This window comes from Aptenodytes patagonicus, chromosome 1 (assembly GCF_965638725.1).
Source record: "Aptenodytes patagonicus chromosome 1, bAptPat1.pri.cur, whole genome shotgun sequence".
Lineage (NCBI taxonomy): Eukaryota > Metazoa > Chordata > Aves > Sphenisciformes > Spheniscidae > Aptenodytes > Aptenodytes patagonicus.
The window spans coordinates 77726146-77751484 of NC_134949.1; the positions used below are offsets into that span (position 1 = coordinate 77726146).

The 25339-nt window shown below is 36.3% G+C and overlaps 1 protein-coding gene across 3 annotated transcripts in view; it reads right to left on the reverse strand.

Moving 5' to 3' along the window:
- Positions 1-3978: 3978 nt before the first annotated feature.
- Positions 3979-25339, reverse strand: part of PACSIN2 (protein kinase C and casein kinase substrate in neurons 2) — a 65199-nt gene continuing 43838 nt past the window's right edge. The window contains exons 3-11 of one of the 3 annotated variants that reach the window (XM_076343738.1): positions 20553-20709; positions 19567-19802; positions 18726-18881; positions 17457-17632; positions 14489-14609; positions 12190-12314; positions 11403-11516; positions 10244-10440; positions 3979-5819 (exon numbers count right to left, since the gene is read on the reverse strand). In XM_076343738.1, coding sequence (XP_076199853.1) covers positions 5707-5819; positions 10244-10440; positions 11403-11516; positions 12190-12314; positions 14489-14609; positions 17457-17632; positions 18726-18881; positions 19567-19802; positions 20553-20709 — 1395 coding nt within the window. In that variant the 3' untranslated portion in view covers positions 3979-5706. Of the gene's footprint in view, positions 5820-10243; positions 10441-11402; positions 11520-12189; positions 12315-14488; positions 14610-17456; positions 17633-18725; positions 18882-19566; positions 19803-20552; positions 20710-25339 lie in introns of all 3 variants that reach the window. The other 2 variants (XM_076343728.1, XM_076343744.1) reach the window with 2 other exon arrangements.

A 25339-nucleotide genomic window follows, 5' to 3' on the forward strand; every position in this document is an offset into this window, starting at 1 on the left:
GAACTGAATTTTCAAAATTATGAGGAAAGAATTAAATTTTACTTATTTCACAGGACCAGAGACACAGATCATTGAGCGCCAAAAATAATAGGGCTGAAGTATGACTGTATGTTGTCCTGTTCCTACACTCTTCCCAAGGCACCCACTACATACCACTGGCACAGACCTCGTCTGACCTACTATAGTCATTCTTAGAGAAGAGGTTACACCTTCTGAAATGTGGACAGGTGCTCAGTAAAACTTGTAGGTGTACGTAGGTACTCTCCCCTGAATGGAAGGTTCAAGAAGCACCTAAAGTATTTTTTAAATTTTGTGCTAAAGGATTAATATAGTATCACACTGGAATCTGAATTTCTAACCGGAGAAAACAAGTAAAGCAGGCTGATAACGATATATACTGAGCATTAGCAGGTAAACTGCTAGGTGTCAAACACTGAAGGTGTTGTCTACTGCAGTAATTACCACAGAACCCTTCTTAGGTTCTGAAATTGCTGTTTATGTTTTAGTTCAAACAAAATGAGGAAGTATTCCAATAGAAGTGGGATCATCTTGTATTCTGTCATTTCAGGATCAGAATCTGCAGCTCTTCAAATTGACCACTAGGTATGCTTTCAGCCACAATTAGCAAGCTACCTGTTGCCGTGAGGTGAATGAACAACCTTCTGCCAAACCAGATAGGTGGGACAAAGAATAAGAAAATAATTATGTAACCTTAAAGTTATTTTTAAAAACAGATGCAACTCCTGGAGAACAGGAGGTATTGCTGCTGGACATCCAACCTTCAGTATACCATTCTCTCTCCTCTCCCTTTTCTTCTTTGTTTTACAATAATATACATCTAACACAAATGTTACTTTAAAAAAATCACCCAAATCATACCAGATTAGTACAAAACCATCTCATTTATTGTCTACTCTGATTTCCCACTAGAAGCCTCAGTATTTCTATTTATCTCCAATCATGAAGTCTGCCTCAATTTTTGCTTTGCAAGTGTTAGAATAAAGACACAATTGGAAGAAAAAAGATATTAGAACAAAGAAAAATCAGCTCAGCCATGGTGAGAACAGTTTTAGTACATCAGACCAACTTCACAGACATCTCAACAAGAGATAATAGCAATGGATTGGTTTATTACACTGAGGGTATAGCTTTGCTTTTGGCATCTTGTATGTGTATAGCAAATACATATTTTCATATTATAACTTACAAGTAAATTAAGAGGCAGTTTGGGGAAACTGTGTTCAAAATTTTGCTGTCAAGCTCAGCCTCAGAAGTAACAAATTAAGAGGAATTTTAGTATTACTTTGGACTGTGCATCAGGAACTGCTAATCTCTGCATCTTCTCTAATAAAATAGCCTGTTATTTTCCTGGAAAGACTCTCTTGCTATTCTAACTAGACGAATTCATCAGTGTTATCCAATTACTGGAAATAAATACCAGTATTACACTAAAAAAAAGACAAAGCACCTAATTTGTTAAGTGATCACTGCAAATATCCAGATTAAAAAGTCAACAGCTTTTGTGAAACAAGGCACTATGTGTTTTCAAAGCATTCAAGAAATACTATGCAAATGGCAAGTACTTTCATGCCCTAAGGTTGAAACATGCTCAAGGTTACAGCAATGTTCACATAGCTTGATCAGTACAAGCAAATATACACTAGTAAGTTTTGAAACGTACTATTTCCCTTCAGAATTTTAAAGGAAGCAGAAGGGACAGGATGGGGACAAATTACATTCTGAGCATCATATTCTCCTTTTATATCTTGTGAGTTTAATCCTGTGAAAGTCAAGTATAGCTGCTTAAACCCAGAATAAACTTACAAGGAAATATTCTCTACTGTTGCTCAACAGGCTTCATTACTTACTCACTTTAACTAACTGTAGCAAGGCTTTTGACACAGCCTCCCGTAGTATCCTTACAGCCAAACTGGTGACTAAATAGACTAGATAGAAAATTGACTGGACTGTCAGGCTCAAAGGGTTGTGCTTGGGCATACAAAACCCAACTGGCATCCTGAGGGATGGATACTAGGCCCAATATTACTTAATGCCTTTATAACCTGGATGATGGGACAGAACACACTCTCGACAAGGCTGCAATGATACCAAATTAGAGAGATTATAGAGGGCCATAGCTCAGAGGGAACTCAACTCTCGAGAAACAGACTGACAGGAACCTCATGAATACCAAGGGCAAATGCAGCGTCTTGTACCTGCAGATTTACTCCATCTCAACAGGACAGGCTGGATGCTGACAGGATAAAAAGAAGCTCTGCAGAAAAAGACCTGGGGATCTGAGTGAACAACATGGATCAGCAGCATGTCCTTGCAGCAAAGGTAGCCCACAGCATGCCAGGCTGTATTAGCAAGAGTGTGGCCAGCAGGCTAAAGCTACCTAACAGAAAAGTGTAGATGAGATGGCACCAGACTCTTAAAGGTGCACAAGCTAAGTGCAAGAGGAAACATGAAAAATTATGATACATGTAAGGAAAAAATTCCTCATGGTGAAACTGATGAACTCTAAAACAGGTTGCTCAGAGAGGTGGTGGACTTTTCATCCTTGGAGATGTTCAAGACTCAGATGGACAAGCCCTGAATAACCTGCTCTAACTGGACCTGCTTTGAGGTCCCCTGGCTGGGCTAGGTAGCTTCCAGAAGTTCCTTGCATTCTCATTCTAAATTTGGCTACGATGAGTACATTCAACTCTATATACTAGATAATAACATAAGATCCATGTTCTTAAAGCAAAATTCTCAACTGAATTAATCTGTGCAAGGTAAACAGCTGTCCATTCAAAATGAGGATGAAACTAGTCATTTTCATTTGACAAAATCCAAGTCTGTTTCCCAAAGTTCTCATTGAAATGAAGCATAATAAGAGTTTCAAGCACTTAAAATGACCTATTGTTTATACTTGTTTGTTAGCAGCCAAATAATGTCATAAAAATACTTTATTATTTTTTAAATGTTTGATAAGTTTGCCATTAGCTTCTGCTACTCAGTATGATGGAAGACTTTGTCCAGTTTTGGACACCCTCCCCACCTGCACTCAGTACAAGATCCTAATAAACTTGAGCAAGTGGGACATCAGGGGGATGGAGCACTTGCTCTGAGGGAATGGGGCTTGTTCAGCCTGGAGAAGAGATTAGTCTGAGAGTCCCAACAGCAGCCTTCCAGCACCTACAAGGAGGCTATCAAAATGACAGAGCCAGGCTCCATCGAAGCACAGCAGAACGACACACAATGGTCATAAATTGCAATAAGGCAGGTTCTAACTGCAAATAAAATGGGGGAAAAAGTATTATAATTAAGCATTATAACAGTTTGAACAGAGAGGTTATGAAATCAGTCTTTGGAAGTTTTCCAGACTAGCTAAAAGGCCTGAGCAACCTGGTCTGAATGCAGAGTTGACTGTGCTTTAAATAGGACACTGCACTAGAGACCTCCCTTGGTCCCTTCCACTTGGATTCTATGGTGCCTTCACCAAACTGGACATCCAGCATAAAAAACTAGTACTTTATTTAGATTAAAAGATGCAGTATTGGTGGGGGAGATGAGATAAAACTTTCAGCTAGCCATCACAGACACTACTACAGTAATCACTGCCAGTCAACAATAAAAAAAACCTCTCACAAAAGGCAGAAAAGATTCAGATATCGCAAAAAAAAAAATCCAAGCTATATCAGACTTGACTATACCACAGAAAGCAGCATCACAGTAGATTTTGCATACCCATAAAAGACACGGTCTCCTCTTCTTCCATAAACATTTTGCTGGAATGCCTTGCCAAGAGCCCCTGTGCACTGCACCTCCTCTTTTTTGTTAACGGCACAATGTTACTAGTGTCATACTCCTCTTTATGGCTCTTTTAGACAATGCAGATTTTGTCACCTTGAATTGCAATGAAACGCAGAGTATTTGCTTCATAAGACTATTTTCACATACGTTGAAATAGTAAGAGGTGCATTCTGTGTATTTAAGAGATTAACAGATTTTATTGTTTTCTAAAATATTTTACAATACAGAGACCCAAACCAGTAATTCCTGACAATTTTAGTAACCATCTTGTGGATGAACAATTACGTTGATAAGTTTTCCTTGACGGACACATACATACATCCACTTTTTAAGCTTGCACATTTTGATTCATTGAAAATCATGACTAAATATATCTATAAGCTCAAAAAGCAAAACGATAAAGTCCAAGACTACCAACAGTGTTTTATAGTTACCTCAAAATAGATTTGTTAGCTTCATTACAGTGTAGCTTCCTAACATAGCATATCTACTTACCTGATACTTAGGGTTTTTTTTTTTTAAACACAAATCTGCTGTAATTTTACAACCCAGTTTTAAATGTCACAAATGCATACTATTTGACACGATTACAGATGACCGAGTTGTAACTGCAAACAAATGTAGATTTTACAGTGTTCTGCTACAATAATCCATGTAAGGACTAAAGCTAGTTTATATTTTGACCCACAAGTTTATCCACAAATACTGATTTTGAGTATGTTAGTGTATTTACTGTACTTCTGAAAATCTAATCACAGAATACTTTGTCTATGGTACAGTGATGAATATGGCAGGAAAGCAGATTTAAATATACCTATAATTTAAACTCTTAAAACAGTCTAAATCTTATTGACATCAAAAGGCTTGATAACTAATAGCCATGCTCTTTATATTTTGGAATATCAAATTATATGTACATATACACAACATAGATAGGCTCTTAATAAAAAGCATTTAGTCTATTTTACAGTCTTCTCTGTTCAAAAAATTAGTCTTCACAGATTTAACATCTCAAATCACCCAAAAATCATTAGCAGTTTAAAGGAGATTTTTTTTTCCCCCTGCAAATGTGTGCTGGAAATAGCTACAACTCTGGGGCTTATGCATAATTAATCTTTCTTTTGAGCGCCATTTAAGATCTAGATGGAAAACTCTTAGTTTAAGTGTCAAACCGTGTAAACAACATTCATAATAGAATCCCAACCCATGACACCTGCAGATATCTCTGCTACAAATAACCTTCTGTAACAGATATTTATTAAATACAGTATTTGTTTTACAACTTCAAGCCATGCTGACAACATAGAAAGATTACTACAACATGGAAAGAGTTTTCATTCAGTCAACTGGTGACTAAATCTGTGTCATAATTTAAGTATTAATTGATAAATCCAAGCATACAAAAAGGTGCTTAACTACATAGCATTTAAATAAAAAAATACTGCATCTTTCAGACATCGCTAAGAACAAATAGAAAATTAACTATAATAATCTTTAAAATTCAAGTTGCAAGTTACTGAAGGTCACTTAAAATAACTGATTAAACAAAAGTGAGCGTAAGCCACATACCTAGGGTAGGATGAGGCACAAGCATAGAAAATGCAAAAATGTTTAGGAGTCACAATAACAGACCGTGTGGGAAGAAAAAGCTTAAAAAGTATTTTTCCTATCATACTATTTTTTCAACCTAACCCCTTTCCTTTGCATTGTGCACAAGTTGTGAAAACAATGTCAAATTATTAGTTCAAACTTTGTCTTTAAATCACCATGATTTCAGTATCAAGCTCTCACCTTTTCATTAAAATATATACACTCTATACATCATTCAGCTTCCTCTCGCTTTAAATATATACTGTACAGGCCTACAGAGCTTTTGTAACACTTCTGTATTAACTTTGTCCTTTGTCACTGGATTGGTTCTACATAGTTTGCTGGGTATAAACCAACTTGTCCATTGTCCAGACGTCCTTTGCACCAACCCTGCTCATCTTCATTCTCCATTTTAGTTAACTCATCCCCTGCAAAAAGGAACATCGTTAACAAGCTATAACCTTTTACGTAACAACAGGAAGATAATATGACAGTTATCTACATGTCCGCTTTTCTTCCCCTGCCCACCCCAGGCCCCAACAGAAAGCCTCCCTTCTTTGGTCTTCATGCTTTTGATACGAAGAATACCACTTAGATTTACATATGGGATGAAAGGCCTCCAATTTCAAGAAAATAGGAAACTAAAACATTACATTGATGGCATTTCAAAAAGGTCATAGCATTTTTTTAAAGCACAACAAAGAGTGCAAACTTTTGAAGTTATATAGAGTGTTATTTCACTATAAGATCAAAGACTCCTTTATATCTAAAGGTTGTGAACAAAGATAGTTGTGGATAGTGCAACTACCTCTAAACAAGCAGAATAATCCTACGTTTTTGGCCCTCAACAAAATGTCAGTACAAGTGAAATAAATGTTTCATTAGGCTCACTGTCAATATATACTCTTCTAAGAGCTTGTGGAACGTAAGGAGGAAAATGCTACAAACATTAAGACGTGGCAGTAAAATTCTCTTGAATTATACTTGCAACTTTTCAGTATACCACTACTAAGTTGTGATGCAGAAAGATTCAAAAGAATCTTATATCTTACACTGTTACACCTCTCTCTCTCTCTCCCCTTTCCTCATTGTTTTAAGAAATATAAGGATTGGGATTTAACTTTCCCTTTTATTGCTCTAGCTTTATACTGCTGGAAGCTGATGTTGTAGCTCCAGAAAAAATAACTAAGAATTTGCTTGCTAACTTACGCAGCAAAAAGCTAACACTGATTATCCATTCAGACATTTATGAACTATAACATAACCTTTACTTATGACCTATAACATAACCTCGTTTTGACTGTCATTCACATCTGATTTTCTACATCCTCAGGAAATATTTCAGCATTAGAGAGTCTGCAGACTCCAAGATGCTGTATATGAGCAAATGAACGTCCACCTCAGCCAGGCAAAAAAGGCCAGACTAAGTAACAATTATCTCCTCGTGTACAACTTCTTTGCGTCAAATTATTTCCCTAGATAAAACTGATTTGTGTTTCATCTTAGCTAGCAATAGGAAATACGTGCTGAAGATATTAACCACTTAATAGAGTCCCAAATGGCTATAAATACACAGTCTTGGTATCATTTAGGAGAACAAAGACTAGTCTAGGGACTATCAATTCTTTGGTAGAAATGGACAAGCTTCATATATCTGGGAAGATTTAACATATCTTCTATAGCTCCTCTGTTAGCTAAAAAAGGTTAAAGCCTCTTCTCCTCTAGTTTGTAAGTTTACCAGATAACTAATAAAAGAACATTATGAACAAATGTTTGGCACTATGGACTATACTTTGCTTATGGAGACATTTTACAATTTTTCCAGCATTTCTAGCACTGCAGAATGAGAGTGTACCATTTCAAGCTTTCCTGCCACTTCTATGAAGTGTATTTTAATAAAGAGTGAAAACAATGACTATCAAAAGCCACACTGCATTAACAGTAAGCCCCAATGCAGTTGCACTTGCATTAACAGCTAGGACTTGGAAACTCAGTGATCTTGGAGGTCTATGAAAATATTACCACTTAAGTGTCATCTGCACAACAGTTACAACAAAAACAGTTTTTAACAACTGTGATAAAGATAGCATATACAATAACACATTTTGACAACATTGCATGGTCTACATTTACTGTAGATACTTATTCTCAGCCATGGCAGAGACACAGTTGGGTGAGCTAGACATATAGCAAATGGTTGTGTCCCATCTTCTTACACAACTATAAAACCTCTCATAAGATATGAATAAACAAAGTTATTTGTCCTCTTTGGAAGCCTCCCACAGTTGTTTGCCAAGAAAAAGAGACAGATGTATAAAGTATTCCACTAATAAAAAGGAGTTTCATGTATTAAAGTACATTTAATGGACCCTATGCAGAGCATATATACTGCAGCATGTACATAAAAGTGATCACAAAAGCTTTATAGGCAAATTCTTTGAATATCCAAGGAAATCCCATCTGAGAATATCCGCATACATTTAAACAGATCCCTAAAATGCACTAATCCTCTGCTGACAGCTGCTTAGGAGTCTAGGCATAGTTTACATAGGAGCACAGGAGCGAGTACATTTTACATTGGCTCCTGCATGACCTGGTGAATTTTTTTGCTTAGTCTTTCGTACGTTCAGTGTAAACCTAAGTCACACCAATACTTCTGCCTAAAACCTAAGTAAGTTTGACTGTAGCCATTCTATAATTCAGCTTCTGTAAGGGGATTCATAGTCTAGCATGTGACCCCCTTTCCTATGATTGATACAATCATATAATTTGGTGTTAAAACGTACTTTAATGCTCTTCCTTCAAAGGTATTAAGCTATTTTTAAGTTAAGCCTACATACATCTCTTACAGTTCATACTTCCTGTACTTTATTTCTACAGACCTCACAGAGAACCACTTGGTTCAAATAGTTTAATGCAAGTCACACAGCTGGTACTAAAGCACAGAATGCCTAACTTTGTATTTAACCATTACATCTGTGTGTATAAACATTGCATAGTTTTGCCACTGAAAGGCTTGTTACTGTAAACTATTGGAATGCCATCCTGTTGCTTGACAGGCACAATACATATATTTCAAGAGGATTAGCACACTTCCATCCCCTGCTGAGAAAAAAGGAGCAGTTAAAGTCTACAGAACGAAGAATAATTTTAGCTGCTGTGCATTCCAGAGAAAGCCCCAGATGTTTTGTTACTACTGTCCTTCTGTCAGGGCACAATTCAGCAAAAGTTAACAGACAAGCTAACCCATTCCTCCTCTCTGGAAGCCTACAATACTTGTCTACAAAGAAGAAGAGTCAGATGTATAGAGTTTCACTACTAAAAAAGGAGGGAGGCAAGTGAAAGGTAGGAGCACCATAACCTGAGTTATGGTGGGTTTTGGTTTAAAAAACAAACTGCATTTAGAATATGACCTGCAAATACACTGTTCTGAGCACCACCTTTCTCCACAAGCAGAATGGAAGTCCAGCGGTTCACTACTTAGCTACATCATTGACTTGTTTACTACATTAACTTTAAGCCATAACATCCATCTAAGACCCACTGTAGATGGTGTAGAAGCAGCATACTTCTTAACGAACCCCAGGTGAAAGGGACGTAGAACACCAAAAGTCTTCTCAAACTTTCTTTCAACACTTGAATCCTGTTTTTCCTCTACAACTAAGTCAGTCATTACAGGAGAAGGGAGTAAATGACAAGCAAATGGGAAAAGAGACAAGATCAATGAGAATGCCTATCTCATTTTCACAAACTGAAGTTCTGTTTGCTTTTGCTAAACTACTCATGCAATCTTGTTCTGGAATTCCTGGTTGGTAAACTTCTCATGTGCAATTCTGGGGAAGACAGTAGAACAATTGGCTGACATTGGAGCTCGAAAGGCATGGACAGCATGTAGATTTCACCTTTCATCACTAGAGGGTGCTGCCTCCGGGCTGGCCAGATTATGAAAAACTTGAAGTCTCCGACTTCGGGGGTTGAGTAAGCTTGCCCAGGCACTCGCACAGCGCACAACGGCTGGTAGAACCAGCCCAGACAAACTGGAGGCAGCAGCATCCATGGCGTGCAGCCATCATACCTTTGTGCCAACTTCATATATGTGTAAACATACTGTGTCACAGGTCTCTCCTGACAGTTGCCTCTATTCTGTTCTCTCAACTTCTATAGCAGTGAGGTAAAAAAGGAACAGGGTTTATGGCTCAAGGGAAATAAAACATCCTGAGAAGGGAGATGTATAGTAAGTGTACCCTAATATAATGCAAGACAAAAACACCCAGGTAAAGACAGTTACTGTGCTTAACATACACTGAAGGGGGATGGAAAGAGAGAAGAAAAAAATTGTCTGTCCATGGCTAAGTTTTCAACCTTAAAAAGTTAGCACTGTAGGAAGTTGGAGGCCAAAAAAGGGATGCTTCCAGTTTGAACAGAAAAAATACCAGTTGATTAGATATTGTTTTAAGATTAGCTGCTGTAGGCTTTTCCTTTAAGAAAACCAACTTTGTAGGGTTGGCATTTCTGGACAGCTAAAAGCAGCAGCTGTTACTGTCACCAACTAAGAAAAGGAGGAGATAGGATTATCAGTTCTGCAGCTTATTTCGTTTAACACGAGATGGTAAGAAAGGAATATCCCCAACAGATGCATCCCAACACATTCCAAACAGATTTAGAAGTCAGTGCTTCCAAACAGGGGATACTAAGAAGCACTATCAGGAGGGGTGAGGGTTAGATAGGATCCTGTAAGTAGAGTTGTATATTCAGAGAAACATGTGACTTCAGAAAATAAAAGCTGAAGAGAAAACCTCCTCCCCCCCTTTCTACTTTTGATAAATATTTTAAGTGAATGCTGTAAACTTACCAGCTTTAAAGCTGAGTTCATCTTGCTCTTGGCCCTCATAGTCATAGAGTGCACGTACTCTCACCTCCATTGCAGGAGAGGTATCTTCATCAAATGGATTGGTGTCTCCATTTGCATCAGTGGAAGAGAAGGGATTGTTGGACTCTTCATCAGACCAATCTGTAGGGTAGCTTTGGTTTTTTTCATAGCTGCTAACACTGAAAACAATTTTGAAATTATTCTTTTCTGCTCTTAAAATAGGAGACTAGAAGTACCACTAAGATATCAGTTCCCCTAATTAAGCTTAAACTCCACTCAAACCCAGTTTTGAAACTTTATTTCTGGTATCTTCTCACCTATCTTTAGCTGACAATGCCTCATTCAAAAAAAAAAGCATTCTTGCATTACATTTACAAAGTTAGAAAAAGGCAAAAGAAAAAAAGATATCAAAGACAACCTCCCCACAAACTCCAAAAACTTCTCTATCAAGAAACCTATATAATCCATGGGATTATTTACTCTAGAAAGGTAAAAGGTATGCAGGTAGTAGATGAGAGGAATTATCTGGTTTAGGATAAGACATTTAAATTGCTTTGCAGAACCTTCCTCCCAAATCTCTATGCACCTCTACAATAGCTTTCAACACTTTTTGTACGTCGCAATCCACCAATAAAGAAACTTCATTATACTGCAACAACTTGATCATTTAAAGAAAAGTTCACTGTTGAGCATGCACATGCCATTTAAGATAGCGGTATGACATTCCTAGTGTGTATACTGAAGTAACAGGCAGCTGTTTGAGAAGGTCCTAAATAAAAAGAAAGCAATCGTAAAAGCAGATTTATTCAGCGAGAACACACAGAGCAGTAAAGCTCCAGAAGCAGTTTCACTAGAAAAACCCGTCAGTTTTAACATTTTATAGGACTGGTAAAGGAAGGAAAAAAGAAACAGCAGTTCTGTTAGCAACTGCCAATAACCCCAGTAGTTTCAAACCAAAGATCAAGGCAACAGATATGGCATCTGTTAGGAAAGACAAGTTAGGTTACAGTGTTGCTTACATAACCGCTTAAAGAGACTTCATGCACTGACCGGCATAGTGTTATAGAAACCAAAAATAGAAAACCCTGGATAGAGAAAGTGCAAGTGTGAAAACAATTAAAAAAAACAACATTTCACCAACTTTTTGATCTTATTGTCCTCCTTTTCACTGACAGTACTCCCAGTATCTTCTTCATCTTCAAAGGGATTGTAACTTGATTGTACTGACTGCACTGTGTTACTCTGGACACTAAGACTGCTAATTTGGAAAAGAAAGAGCATTATGGCGACCCTATCTGTTTAAGAGTAGAACACTGTCACTGGTGTCCCACTAAGCAGTTTCTTAGCAGACCCCTTCTCCAGCCAAAAAAAGCCCAAATAAACAAAAACCCAAACATCTATCAAGTGTAGCATAAGACCCAAAAGATTTCAGAAAGTCTCACATACAATACATTCCTCCAGAACTAGAATATACTTCGTGGACCATAATTTCTTTCTCTTACTGCCTGCAATAAAAGGCAGTGTGATTTTTCTAGCCAGTTTCATTCCTTTCTAAAGTAGCTGATGTTAACAGTTTTGTATTAATCACATCCGGAATTCTGAAGTGAATAAACATTTTGCAAGATAAGATTTCAAAGTATAATTGTCATTTCTAGACATGGGAAGATAGCAACAGACTAACTACCAGATTAGCTCCAGAAAGTTCAGTTTCTCATGAAGTTACATTTCTTTTAATTCTCAATGGAAAGAGAACTGTAAAATGGAGAATAATTCCCAAAATATTTTGTGAGCTGCGGAAACACATCACTAAAAATGCTCACAGATAATTAACATTTGGTTGGACAGTGGCTTTTTGATCCTGTAGAGCTTAGTGTACTTGAAGATAACAGTCCTTTCCAATTAGTTTTTTTAGGCATGAAAAAAAATACCTGCTATGTTTGTTAGGCTGTGAAACTTGATCTCCTGTCTGATTAATACCAGTCAGAGTCACTCCATCAGAAGCCTTCTTCTTTTCTCTTCTACTGAGAGTGCGATTCAGATCTGCAGACCATTCCTATCAATAAATCCAAAATGTGATTAAGAAATTTAATTGAACAAGTAATTATCACATTTAATTTTCAGAGTTATAGAACATACATCTATACATACAACAGTACAAATAATTATTAAAAAGATAAGTTACTCTAAATGTTTGTTATAGTTCTCATCTAGTTCCTACCCTAGCAATGCAAACATATCTGTGCTACTCGCACAATCCCAAGGTTATCTGTACTTCCCTGCTTAGCATTCTGAACACCTTGAAAAGACTTAAAATACCAGACATCTGGCAGACAACTGGAGAAATCAAAGGAGTTGGCCAGTGCAGCTCTTTGAAAGTTGTACTGTGAGGGCTCACTGTTTCAAATAATGCCAAGACATCTGGCTTTAAAAGGTAAACCTTACATTTAATTTAAAAAGGTACTATAATCTAATTTAAGACAGGGCTTACTTCTCAAGAAGTGCTCCGAGAATGACCTACGAAGAAGCTCATTTTTAAACTCATTGTATATCACTTCTCCTGTTCCTAAGATTTGAGCCCTTAAGGTACTTCACTCTAGATTTAGTGAATTTTATTGTCCTTAAAAGCCATCCATAAGAGTTAAGGCTCAAATTAACACAACTGTGGACAAGACTCATGATGCCATTTGTAAAGCATCCCCTCCTTGATGTTTTGAACCATTGAGATGTTTCAGAAGGCAGACAGACAGGCATGGTGAGACCTAAACACAACTTCTACCTATCAAGTCAAACTAAGTCAAACTAAGCTGCATACTGATATAAAGCTGGAACCAACAGAGAACAAACTGGATGCAAGCAAATATCCTATGCTGAGACTTGTTTCATCTCAGAAGCCTTAAAGGTAAAAAAAAGTCAGGAGATAGTTTGCTATACAAAAGATAGCATTTGAGATAAGTATTTTTAACGGGAAATGAAGATTTTGCGAGTTGCTATTACTACTGGTTTACACATGCTGCACAGTCAGTCTTCAGTGATTTCTGGCCAGCTTTTCAGAGGTACCTCATTATTTTAACTTTGTACAAATACATATTGGATTTCTGAGTTACCATAGTTTAAAGACCACTGACCTAAGCATATTTGCAGTTTATAATGCAATTTCATATTCATTTGATCATGACTTTTTTTTTTTTACTTACGTCATCCTTGTAGCATGTAAATGAGAAAAAACTTGATTAGAAAAATAGTAACAACAGTATTTAATCTGTTAATTATAATGCTTATGAAAAAGGATGGTAATTTCCCCACGCAGAAGTAACTGTAGTTCAGTGTTTCAGGCAAAGAAATTCTGCAGTACTATTATGAGTTTGCTTCCTCAAACCTTCTAATCTAAAGTTACTCGGTATCTCAAAAAACAAGTGATATTTTCCATTAGGGTTAATAAGGGAACAGTGAACACTCCAGAGCTGATGGTTCCACTTCATTAATTTAATGCCTAGAAATTATTTCAACCAAACCCATGATTCTGGTCAGACAAACTCATCCCAATTCCAGCTATTTGATACTCTGGTAGTATGATCTGCACCGATACATTTTGGTACTTGTTTCTTGTAGGCTGTGTTAGCAGAGCACTACTTAAAATCCTTAAGTTTAATCCAGTTTAAGGATCCTTAAAATCCTTTTATTGCATTCAGCAATAAAATTACCAACTGGTTAAAGGGGGAATTTTTTTAATATAATAGTATTGAAAAACCTAGTTAAGACTTATAAATACCAATTTTCAGGACTGATTGAAGTATTTAGTTCAAACTTTTTCGAAGTCTTTGCTGTCTACACTATAATTACCTGCTAACAGCAAGGAGATTCAAACTGAAATCTGACACCAAAGGGGAGAAGTAAAACATATAAGATAACATACACAGGTGTCAGAGGTGTATTGACTAAGCCATGGCTTACTAATGACTTCAGTAATGACTTTAGCTTAAAAAAAAAATTATAGTTTTCTGTTTTACCCCTTTTCTCTTTAAATAGGTGCCTGATATAATCATCTCCAAAAGTTGGGGGATAAGAGCCCAATGGAAATCAAGAAAAGAAAACTACTATGACTTGTAAAAACGAAAAAATTCACTGCTGGGAGCCTGAATTTAAGAGTTACACCAGAAAGGAATATGACAAAAAGCAAAGAGAAAAAATAGACAAAACAAGTCTGGGTTTTAAGTACTCTGACCTTACCTCAAACTGAGGCCAATTCATTGACATCCCTGGACCTTGATTAGCTCTAAACCACCGCAAGTCTTCAACAGCATCTGCTGTTTTGATATTCTGTTCCAGTTCACGGTAGATATTTTTGTAACTGCAAAACAAATTTGTCTTCAAATTTAGTATAACATTTAGAAACATGGCAAATCCCCTAGATTTAAAAAAAAAAAAATTTTCAAAGTTCACAATTGTATTGAAAAAGCTTAGAGCAAGACAGACTTTTTAAAACTGACAGACCTATTAACTGCCTGTAAAAAAGGAAGAGTAGTCCAACCAGTAAGCTTGCTGAAAGTTCACAAAAACCATAAAATCCTTATTTGCCAGATTTTAGAATTATGACTCGTGTAAAGCAACTTAATTGGCTGTCATTAAATGTAGGATTTAGATAGGAATGTATTTAAATTACTGAATGCCAATCTTGAAGTTTCTTGAATTTAAAAGCTTGTCTACAAGACAGTAGAAACTGTTTTTCTGGTAAGTCCATAGCATTCTGTGAAAACCCCTTTCTTAATCCAATGAGAATTGTAAGTCATTATAAAAATAAAACCCTCAAACCTGAAGCGGAGTTAAATGGGTTAAACATTTTCCTATGCAGGTATAATATCTGCTAACTGTTTTTATTGCTTTAGGTACTCTCTGATTTTACTAACTAGACTATTTATACAAAGTTTCAAATACTATAAAAAAAGAACCTTACTACTTTTACTTATCTCTTAGTCTATTTGTTTTTCGTTAAAGTTGAGTTCTCATAAGTATAAAGTATTTTACAGAATAGAAGTCACGTTGCAGATACAACTTTGATCCCCTGATCCCAGACCATGCACATGATGTAACTGTATTTGTAGTCACAGTCTGTAAAGCAAATGTTTTATACCAAAAAAAACAATATGGTGCAATATAGAACTCAGAGTATAAAGAGGTCTTAACACAACAGCCACAAGGCTTAAAATAAGAGACAGAGAACTGCTAGTCTGTATTCAAGCTAGAGAGAATTTGGGAAAAATCCTTCCAGACCAAGTCACACAAGACTTAGAATTAGAATTCATTAGTGCTACATTGTCAAGGAGTCAAACTTTCTCAAAATATTTCTTCCAAATTTCTCAGTTTCTATACATTACTTGACTGCTTTAACATGTATGCAGTATGGTTTTTTCCCTACCATCAGTGGTTCTTTGAATGTATTTAAGCAATAGAAAGGCATGTATTTTGAGAAAGGGAATAAATAATTTTGAATGACTCACTAGTCGTCAGTTAAATCCAACAATAAACTGGAGGTCTACATCTGTAGAAAACAGGGCAGGGCCATTTTCTGGACTGTGCTCTTCAGCATTATTAGTCTTAAGAAAGTTAAAAATTAGACTTCCTTTTGGGGGTTTATTCTACACTTTTTATCTTTGTGTATTCAAAGAGGCAGAGATAAGGAAATAGATAAACAGTTACAGTTGCTTTATCCCTAGTTTTATGCTAATAGTTCTTTTCTTTGTTTGCACCTTATTAACATACCGTAAGACACCACTCCCGAACCTCCTAAGTATCTTAAAAGGAAATCGTTGCCTCTCCACTTGGTCATCTTCTACAGTCTTCCCCCAACCTTGCCATTTAAGTCAACTATTTCTCATTTATTTCTGTTCTGTAGTGTCTTTCAACCTGATTAAACTGAATTCAAACGGGCAGCAATCCTAACTATCTATCTACTCTGAGAATAAAAAGAACCTGTCTTCCACAGCAGTTCCATTAGAACTTTGAAGCAACCCAAAACGATAGTGATGCTAAAATAAGTGATCTTGCCCTTACCTATACCTATTGCTTACTCTGTATTTGTTCTTGCCCCTATGTCACACCCTTCACTTACGCCAGCACTAACATTTGTGTGACTGCATAGCAAGTCAATTTGGAACACTGGTCCAGGTTAAAACCAAACTACATTCTTCCTGCCCTAGGTTACCCTTGATCAGCTCCTTAATTCCACTGGTTGGACTACCATAAGAGTTTTGTCACTAGCAGAAGAGGGAACAGAAATGAGCAGCCAGCCAGGAGCACACTTTTCTCCTTTTAATTGAAGTGCCAACCAGAGTGCACATGAAATTCTGCCGTTACAAGTGGGATGTAAAATTCCACTAGTGTTACAGCATTTGCTGCAAGTATTCCAGTGTCTGTCTTCTCAAATGCAAGACAAAACAAAAAATATTATAACCACTGTCTTGCTGACATACCAAAGTAGCTTCATATCAAAATGGCCTGTAGTAGTTGATGACATGCCAGACAGTCTGACAAAATAAGCTGCATGAGCTCTGGTTTGAGTTCCCTAGCAGAAGTTTAGATTTCTTGGAATGTAGTGAGGAGGGTCCAGGCAGAAAGAACAAAGTACGAGACATGCTTTATACATACTACAGTATAAAGAGCAGACTTTAAAATTAAGATGGGCAAGAGTTCAACAACAGTCAAACAATGGATCTTTAACATTCATCCCCTAGTTAAGGTAATTCCTTTTGACTGAGCTCTAATATTTTAACAATAAATGTGTTTACGCTACAAAGTTCATGCTGTCTTACACTAATAATTCTAGTTTGTTCTCCAGTAAACATGCAAGACACATAATACACCAAAACCCTCCTTTCCCAATCTTTGATCCAGCACTTTTTGATTCTAAGCTCTGAATCCTTTCTAATTACAAAAATAAGTTTCTGATTACAAAAATACAACAAGAATGAGGGTTTCTTGGTTCATTTAACACTGCGTTAAATAAAACTAGCAAATGTTAGGGATAGATGCTAATCTAATTTTAGACAAAACAAAAAATTAAGCTCTTTCACTTACACTTCAAACAAATTGAAGCAACACATTAGAAACAAATTAGAGTCCAAACTGACTACTTGAAATATGGATTACTTTTCACTGAAAATATATTAAGCATTAATTTTGAAGTCTTACACAGTTTTACCTTGCAACATTAGACAAGTCAAGGTGTTTTTGAACTTCCAGTAACACTTCTCGAAAGAAACGTAAGCGTTTTTCCTCGAACTGTTGACACTGTTCAAATACCTGCTCCATGTTTTCCATATATTGAGGAGTGGCATTATCTAATTCTTTCAGTGATTTTTCATACTTTTCTTTTGTCTGGGGGTGGAAAAACAAACCATTAGCAATATATTTTATTACTACCCTACATAACAGACTTATCAATGTAGTAATGGCCAAGATTTAGACCAGAAGTTCCCAAACGGCATTCTCTTTTCATGACCGCTGTACCTATGTTAGGTCATGATGAGAGTTATCTAACAAAACTGCAAAACGGTTACAATAAAGCTCTAAGCCTCTTCTCCGGCTTTTTAACAGAAACCATGACAAATGTTAATGTAATACTAAAGATAAAAACCAAAGGAGCCACAGAGTAAATCAGAACAGGCAGTCTTTCAAGTTACAGGTCTCTTACTTAAAGATCTCCAAATAATTTCAAAGTGTTGTCTTTTCTCTGTCAGTTATTTACATAGTCCACTGTGAGTTACGACCGAAAACCCAAACACTGTATACATCCCCAGTTGCACACACTGTGAGCTCAGTTAACAGATAGAACCTCAGACTCTAATTTACAGAAGTAGTCCACAGGCAGGAATTAAAAGATCCCACCAGATGTAACATCCGCCTTCCAGATCACAGAACAGCATTCTCAAGGGGAAAAGATGTCTTTGAAGAAAGTCACACAAGAAAAACCTCTTGGTAGCAGCCCGCTAAAGAGATAAACCAAACTGGGCAATAGAATGGCATTTCCAAAAGTGTATTTACTTTTATTTAAATGGATTGTATCAGATTACTTTCTTTAAAAAAAAAAGCATTCTAAACTTGTAGTCATTCTTGACTGCAGATGTTGTCAAGAAGTTTTAAGTGCCTATCTCACAGCCTCGCACGTGAAATAAGTCAACCCTCACTACTAAATGACTAGAACCCTGTCCTAGAAGTTCACTGCCTGATTCCACTTCGTTCCCTGCTGAAAGTACTTACGTGAAATAGAGGCAATACATTATTCACTCTTCACAGAAGAACTTGGCAATAACACGTGCTTTGGAGAAAACTAAATCTTGGTATAGGACCGTAACTGAAAGTGAGCTGCACTGCAGTCCACGGCACATTCAGGAAGAAAAAAAAACTTAAATATGCACAAGCTATAGGTTAAAAAGACTGCATACGAACAGTATGTTAGCATACAGTATACCTTTAGCACATCTTGTTTGCTTCTCTCCACTTTGTCTTGTAATTTCTTAAGTTGTTCAGGATTTAGTGCTGGATCAGCTTTGCTGTTTGTTTCTCTGGATACAGCCAGTTTCTCCTCTTTGCAGGCCGCATGATATGCTTTCTTTGCAGCTTCCACCTACAAAGTAGATTTGAATATTTGCATCTGGGACAGTTTATGCAACAACCATCAACTGAAGTTTTTAGCCTTATAATCATGTTGCAATGAAGAAAATGTCAGGTTTTGTTTCAGGATTTTTTTTTTTTTTTTTAAGTTTTTTTCATTTAGGCCAGGAATGAACAATACACAAGAATCAGCATAAGGAAATTATTGTAGTACTTATGAACCAGCATTCTCTCACCATACAAGAAATGTCATTCATACAGCTTAGAGAAGTGTGGAACAGACTCAAGAAAAGGTTTACAGAAAGTCCCCAACAGAACATTTTTTCCTTGTGCCCATGTTCTCCTGCTCCCCTTCTTCTACAAACCTGTTTTTTAAGAATAATGTTACATGACAGGGAAAAACCCACAAACACTTTTCCCCTGCTCATTTCTTTGAGCAATTCGTAACTTTCAAATGCATGAAATCAGACACTTAAAATGATAGCTTAAATTCCACCTTTTCCAGATTTTCACTGAAGTCACCAAGATTAGGAGAGACCAAGAGAAAAATACTTATTTTCAGAAGAGGACAGAAAGCAAGAGATCTTTTTGAGAAAGGAGGGTCCAGCAGAGAGAATAGGGAGTTTACTCCCTTATAGAGCTTTGAGACATTAATATATTGTAACACAGGATATCTAATACATAATCTACTGCTGTACCTCTTTCAGCTTTTTTGCCCAGGGTTTCTGAGCTTTCCTAAATCCATCTTCTGCTTCTTTGGTTTCCTTAAATCCTCCCATCATTTGCTTATGAAAGGCTTCCTTCTGCCAGTTCTTGATTTTTTCAAAGTCTTCATTCATCAGTGAACCTTTTACTTCTAGATGTAGTTCACTCACTTTTTCAGCTTCTGACATAAAAGCACACCAAGCCCTTTCTACTGTTCCATACTGTGGGCCTAAACACAACAGAAAGTGTCATTCTCAGTAACCATCACCCACATGGAACTTACATTCCCAAGAAACTACCTGAAGCTACTGACTTATATTCACTTGTAAACAGCAATATTGATGCAAACCTAGAAAAGGGAATGGTTTCTTTTCAGATAAATTTAGACTATGACAAATTTTTACACCAGAAGAAATAATACGCATTTAGTCTGGCCTCCTTCTCCCTGTACCATGATTCTCAGTATTCCATCTATTAGCTCCTCTTTGAACTGCCTTCAATTTCTCAATACACTTTTTGAAGCATGAATAACCAGGAAAGGACACACTATTTCAGAATATATTAAAATGGTATCAGATTAGCCTTCCATTAGAGCAATGCCTAGCTCTTTTATTACTAGTCTTTCCCCCACAGCCACTGCCCCCTTATTATTCAGATATACTTTTCAAACTGTGTTTTATACCATTAGTTACCTAGAAACAGCCAGTTCTCTAGAACTGAATCTGTTTGGATACCTCAACACTGGAGGCAAGATTCATCTGCTTCAGTAAGAAACAAGCAAACTAGCAAAGGAACAGGGCTTTGTTTGTTTCTAATCAAGAAAAGCTTGATCATTTGTTATATTACCAAGCCTTTTGCAAAGACTCCATTATAGGCTAAAAAGTACAAAATTTCTACTTTGTACTTACCAAAACAAAGATACACAGAAACATTTTTTTCCATTTGCGAAAGTTTTCAGAGCTCAAAATCAGAATATTACCTTTTTCCACAAGCTGTTTCCACCTTTTTGCCCATTCTGTAAGCTGCTGAGCATAGACCTTCTCTATTCGTGCCCGCTCATGAATACAATTCATAAGATCATTGCAAAGTCTGTGACCATCATCAATTCGCTTTACTGTCCGCTTGTAATTTCCAACCTATAAAGAGAAAAATACTTAACAATTCCTGCTTGAAAGCTCTGAAAAAAAAGATAAATCTCTAATTAGCACAAATACTGTTACCTAGGAGCAAGATAATCTACTAGCAGGAATTAATCAATTCTAGCATAAAATATTTTTCAATTAATCTTAAAACCTAACTGCAACACCACCACAAAGGCCACAAGTTCTCCTGTAAAAAAGTTATTAATTTTAAAAGCGAAAGCTTTATTACATTTTATTAGTCCTGCAATGTAATTATGGCCAGCCATCACAATTGTTCTGCATTATTACTGCTTGGTAACATTTTAGATAATCAAGATATTTAACACAAATACAGTATTTCCCTCTTCCATGCTTATTAGTAAGTACCTAATGCCTTAATTTTATGCTGTGTTTAATCTTTCAGTATTAATAAAACTGCAAAGACATGCAAAGGAGTATTGCAACATCTCTATCAAGCATAATAATAGGGTTTTTTTTAAGAATGCAGCATGGAAAAAGCACAACCACTACATATACAGCAGAGACTGGATGTGCCACTTGTTACAGCTGTGCTTCACTGCTGACAAACTAGCAACTATTTCAAAAGTATACTGTAGAATTTAATGTGGGAAGATACTGACAGCAGTGACATGGAGTTCCCATACCTAGAATTAACTTGCAAATTCTAAAGAAAAACACATAGTTGCTCAATGTACAAGCTACAAAAGGATAAGGATATGGAGAAAAATATATTTTTTCTATAGATATTCTATTTCTATAAATATTATATCATCACTATATAATGAAAATCCATTATATAATTAACACCCCCCTTTCATTTTTGTGTACACACCAACATGGAATCACCAATCTAGATGACAAAGGAAAAGAAAGCCTGATACTGCTCCCAGAGTAATATTTCCACTGATTTCAAGGTCACTTAGGTTGGCTTTTGTAAACATTAAACAAGACATAAGAACTCGGTTAACAGAATTTGCACAGTCTATTAAATATCACAGTCAGTTTCTTATCTGCCCTAACCACCTGACTGAAAAATAAAGATTAGCGGTAAGGCAGTAGATTAAATATTCAAATACTTAAAGCATATGATTCAAATGTAAAAATTACAAACATTCGATACACATCAAATACAGGAAACCATCCAACTTTTAGGTTCGCATTTATTCAGAATTTTGTCAGCAGATATATCTGCAAGCCCTCTGCTTGAGGAAAAACTCCTCAACATACATAGGGAAATACTCTTAAAAGGGGAAAAAACTGTATTAAGTGCTGGAAAAATAACTGACTATGCTGCTACAGACATATGTTAGGACTCCTCAAAGCTGGGGGAAGAAAAAAAAAAATCAAAACCATCAATGACAGGAAAAAAAACAATTCCTTTAGACAGCGGCCTCAAAGCATTCATTTGGGCGTGTTTTTGGTTTTGGACTAGATCCATTTCAACAGATCAAAGACATTTGGGTAGCATCTAAGAAAAGCATGAGTTAGCAGTCACTGATTTGTCCAAATCATGTAAAAAAAAGTACTCACCCCCCCCACCTTTAAACATAAGTCACAATATAATTGAAGACAAGAAGCTACCAGCACCACGAAGAAGCTGACACCAAAAAAATCAAGATAGTCAATGCATCCATGTGAAAACAGATTTAATCTATTAACAAGAAAGTATGAAAAATAACCTCTCATTTTCAGGAGAAATAGAAATTGAGAAGTAGGCAGTTTCAAACTAACACTGTACATTAACAAATATAATATTTATATATATAAACAAAGCATTACGAAAATTAAGTATCTTAAAGAATACTTTCTAAAGCCTTTGTAATGGAAGGGCAAATCATTCATCTGCTCAAAATTACTCCAGCTGTAGGTTCACAGCCAAGCAAACTTAAAACAGGTTATGCTAGCTTGGCACAACTACTGAAGCCTTATATTAGCATCTCCAGTTATGTGCCCAGGGATTTATGTCTCTAGCACGAATGTTTCCTTTCATAAATTTTCACTGTTAAATTAGCATTTTAAATGCTAATATTGAATGGGAGCTGGCTGCCTCATGGTATTTTTAATGCTTTCATTTTGTGTTGTCTGAGCGAATTCTAACCTCATGGTAATATCTAGCAGTTGCCAAATCTCAGGCAGGTATTCAGAGAACTGAATTTAGCTTACCTATTACTGTCCACTCACTATTATCACATAAGGCCACCTTTAAAGAGCTGCATGCAGACCACAGATAATTCACCCTCACTACATCCTTCTCCACAGGAGGACTGAAGGAACTAGCATCATAGCTTAGAACCAGTATAAAGCAGAGCCAGGCCTACAATGCTAGAAAATAACAACCTTGTATTCCAAAGAAAGCCTTTTATACTAATATTTTCAAGCAAAAAAAAAGTTCACTTGATTTATGAAACAGTAGTTTAAAGTACGTTAGACATCACATTCAAATTTCATGCCCTATGAGGAATGCCAGAATTTTGGAAATACAGCATTTTTCTGTTTCATGACACACAGAACGTAAGTTACATACTTGGCATTTAACATTTTAAAAACCTAGTGCTTTATTAAAAGGATTGCATTTTAAGTTATGGACACTGCAAGGACAATTTTTTTTGAGAAGTGGAATGTGCAGCCTGCCACTGTAGGAGGCAGACTTGGAGGTATGAGAGCACAAGGTATTCGGACCACAGAGCCAAGTAAAGGGAAAAGTCTTTATGCAGCCAAGGAACTACTAGGTTAACTGTAGATAAGTTAAAACAATTAAATTAAAAACCTATAAACACACTAAAAAACACCCTGAATTCTGGAGAAAAACATGACTTAATGCATTGTTTAATTCAAGGCTATTTTCTCCAATTCCTGACATAGACTGCAAACCTTCTGCAAGACTTCCCCCTTCCCCTTCACAAGTATTTGAGCTAAAACAAAAACAACGAATTCCTTTATTTGTAGCAACTGACCAGGAAAAAAAAAAATCCTGTGTTTCTTTGTTTCAGTCAGAGGCACATTTACATAATGCCTTGCCATTTTCAGATTTCTCAATTAGCACTGTTCAGTACATGAACATATTATTTTGCTAGTTAGAATAACTTTCTGATCATTCTGAGCATCGGGCGATTTCCTGTTAGACAGCAGACAACTAAGACATGAAGTTATTAGTTTCCTTGTCCTACAAATGAAACATTTGTTCCAGGAAGGCAAATTGTAAGATTATAAGCTTTCTTACAGTTTCAAGGAGAGAGATATTTTAAAACTATATCCTGCTTTCATTTTAGCATCAACACTACATCCATCTGAAAGAGACATTTTATTACATGATAGCAAATTCAGTTGCTGTTTATACCCTTAGTTGCCAGAAACACTTCAAAAGGAAACAACCCCAAGAGTTTATTTCTTCAAAATACCACTATAATAGTAACTTTCTTGATGCAATCAGTGAATTCAGTGAAAATTGTGATTCACAGTTTTGTGTCACACACACACACCCGCTTTTCTAAATGGACTTAACCACCAGTTTCCCCTTTTCCACTGAAAAAATACTGAGCTTTGCTACTAATAAGCCTCAGTTGATCCTATTTTGCCCCATTTATCTCTTACAGGCATTATGGATGCCTTCAGATCTCCATTTTGCTTAGTCAGGAAAACACTCCTTCTCATTTTGATATTTCCTCTCATGCATGGACACAGCAATGTCACCTCAAATCCTTTGTGAAATCTAAGATTTAGAGAATCTGTAATAACCAGAGAAAAACAACACACAAGCACACTGTGATGAGGCATTTAGCATTGTATAGTTAGCAGTCCAGTCATCTCTCCTTTGTGACCACCAGTGTACTAACGTAGCCAAGCACTGTCACTGATATGATCTTTAATGGGAATATTTAAGAGCTCACAACCTCATTATTTTACAATTTCACAGCACTAAACACAAAAGGAGAGTCTTAAATTATCTAGGCTCCTTTACCTCAACTAATAGACTTTTTTTTTTTTAGCATATTCATAGAGCAGGATAAAAGCCTATAAAGAGTTAAACACACTTAGCAGGTTTTTCTGGTCCACTGAATGAAAAATGAGAGTATTTTAATTTGTTAGCAGCCCAGAAGGTGGCAAATGTTCAGCTATTGCTAAACTCCAGTTAGTTAATTCTAGTATATCATGATAATTGTTATAACCACAAATATTTCAGGAGTTTCAAATGCCTGAAGTAAGATTTGATGTCAACTCTTTTTCCAAACTTGCCTAGCTTATTCATAACTAGTCAGCCTTTATGAACTGGAACCATTTGAAAGAAAGTCAGTCACCATAGCATACAAGAAGTTGGTTTTTTTTAATGGGCAAATATTCATAGGCAGGAAACACAAGAATGAGCTTTGAAGGCTTGTAGTCAAACCCACACATACTGATGGCCAATATGGGGACACACTATTTCCAGCATTCCATTCAACCACGAGTACAATTTCTTTCCAGCTACGTCAAACAGGAAGTTTCCAAACATTTCAACCAGCATTAACATCTATAATACTGTGGGGTTTTTCCAAATAAAAAGAATTATCTTGGTGCGTAATTAGTACATACACAGCCTAAGTACCTATGAGCACTAGCTCTGTGTATTTAAATTTTGTAATTTTAC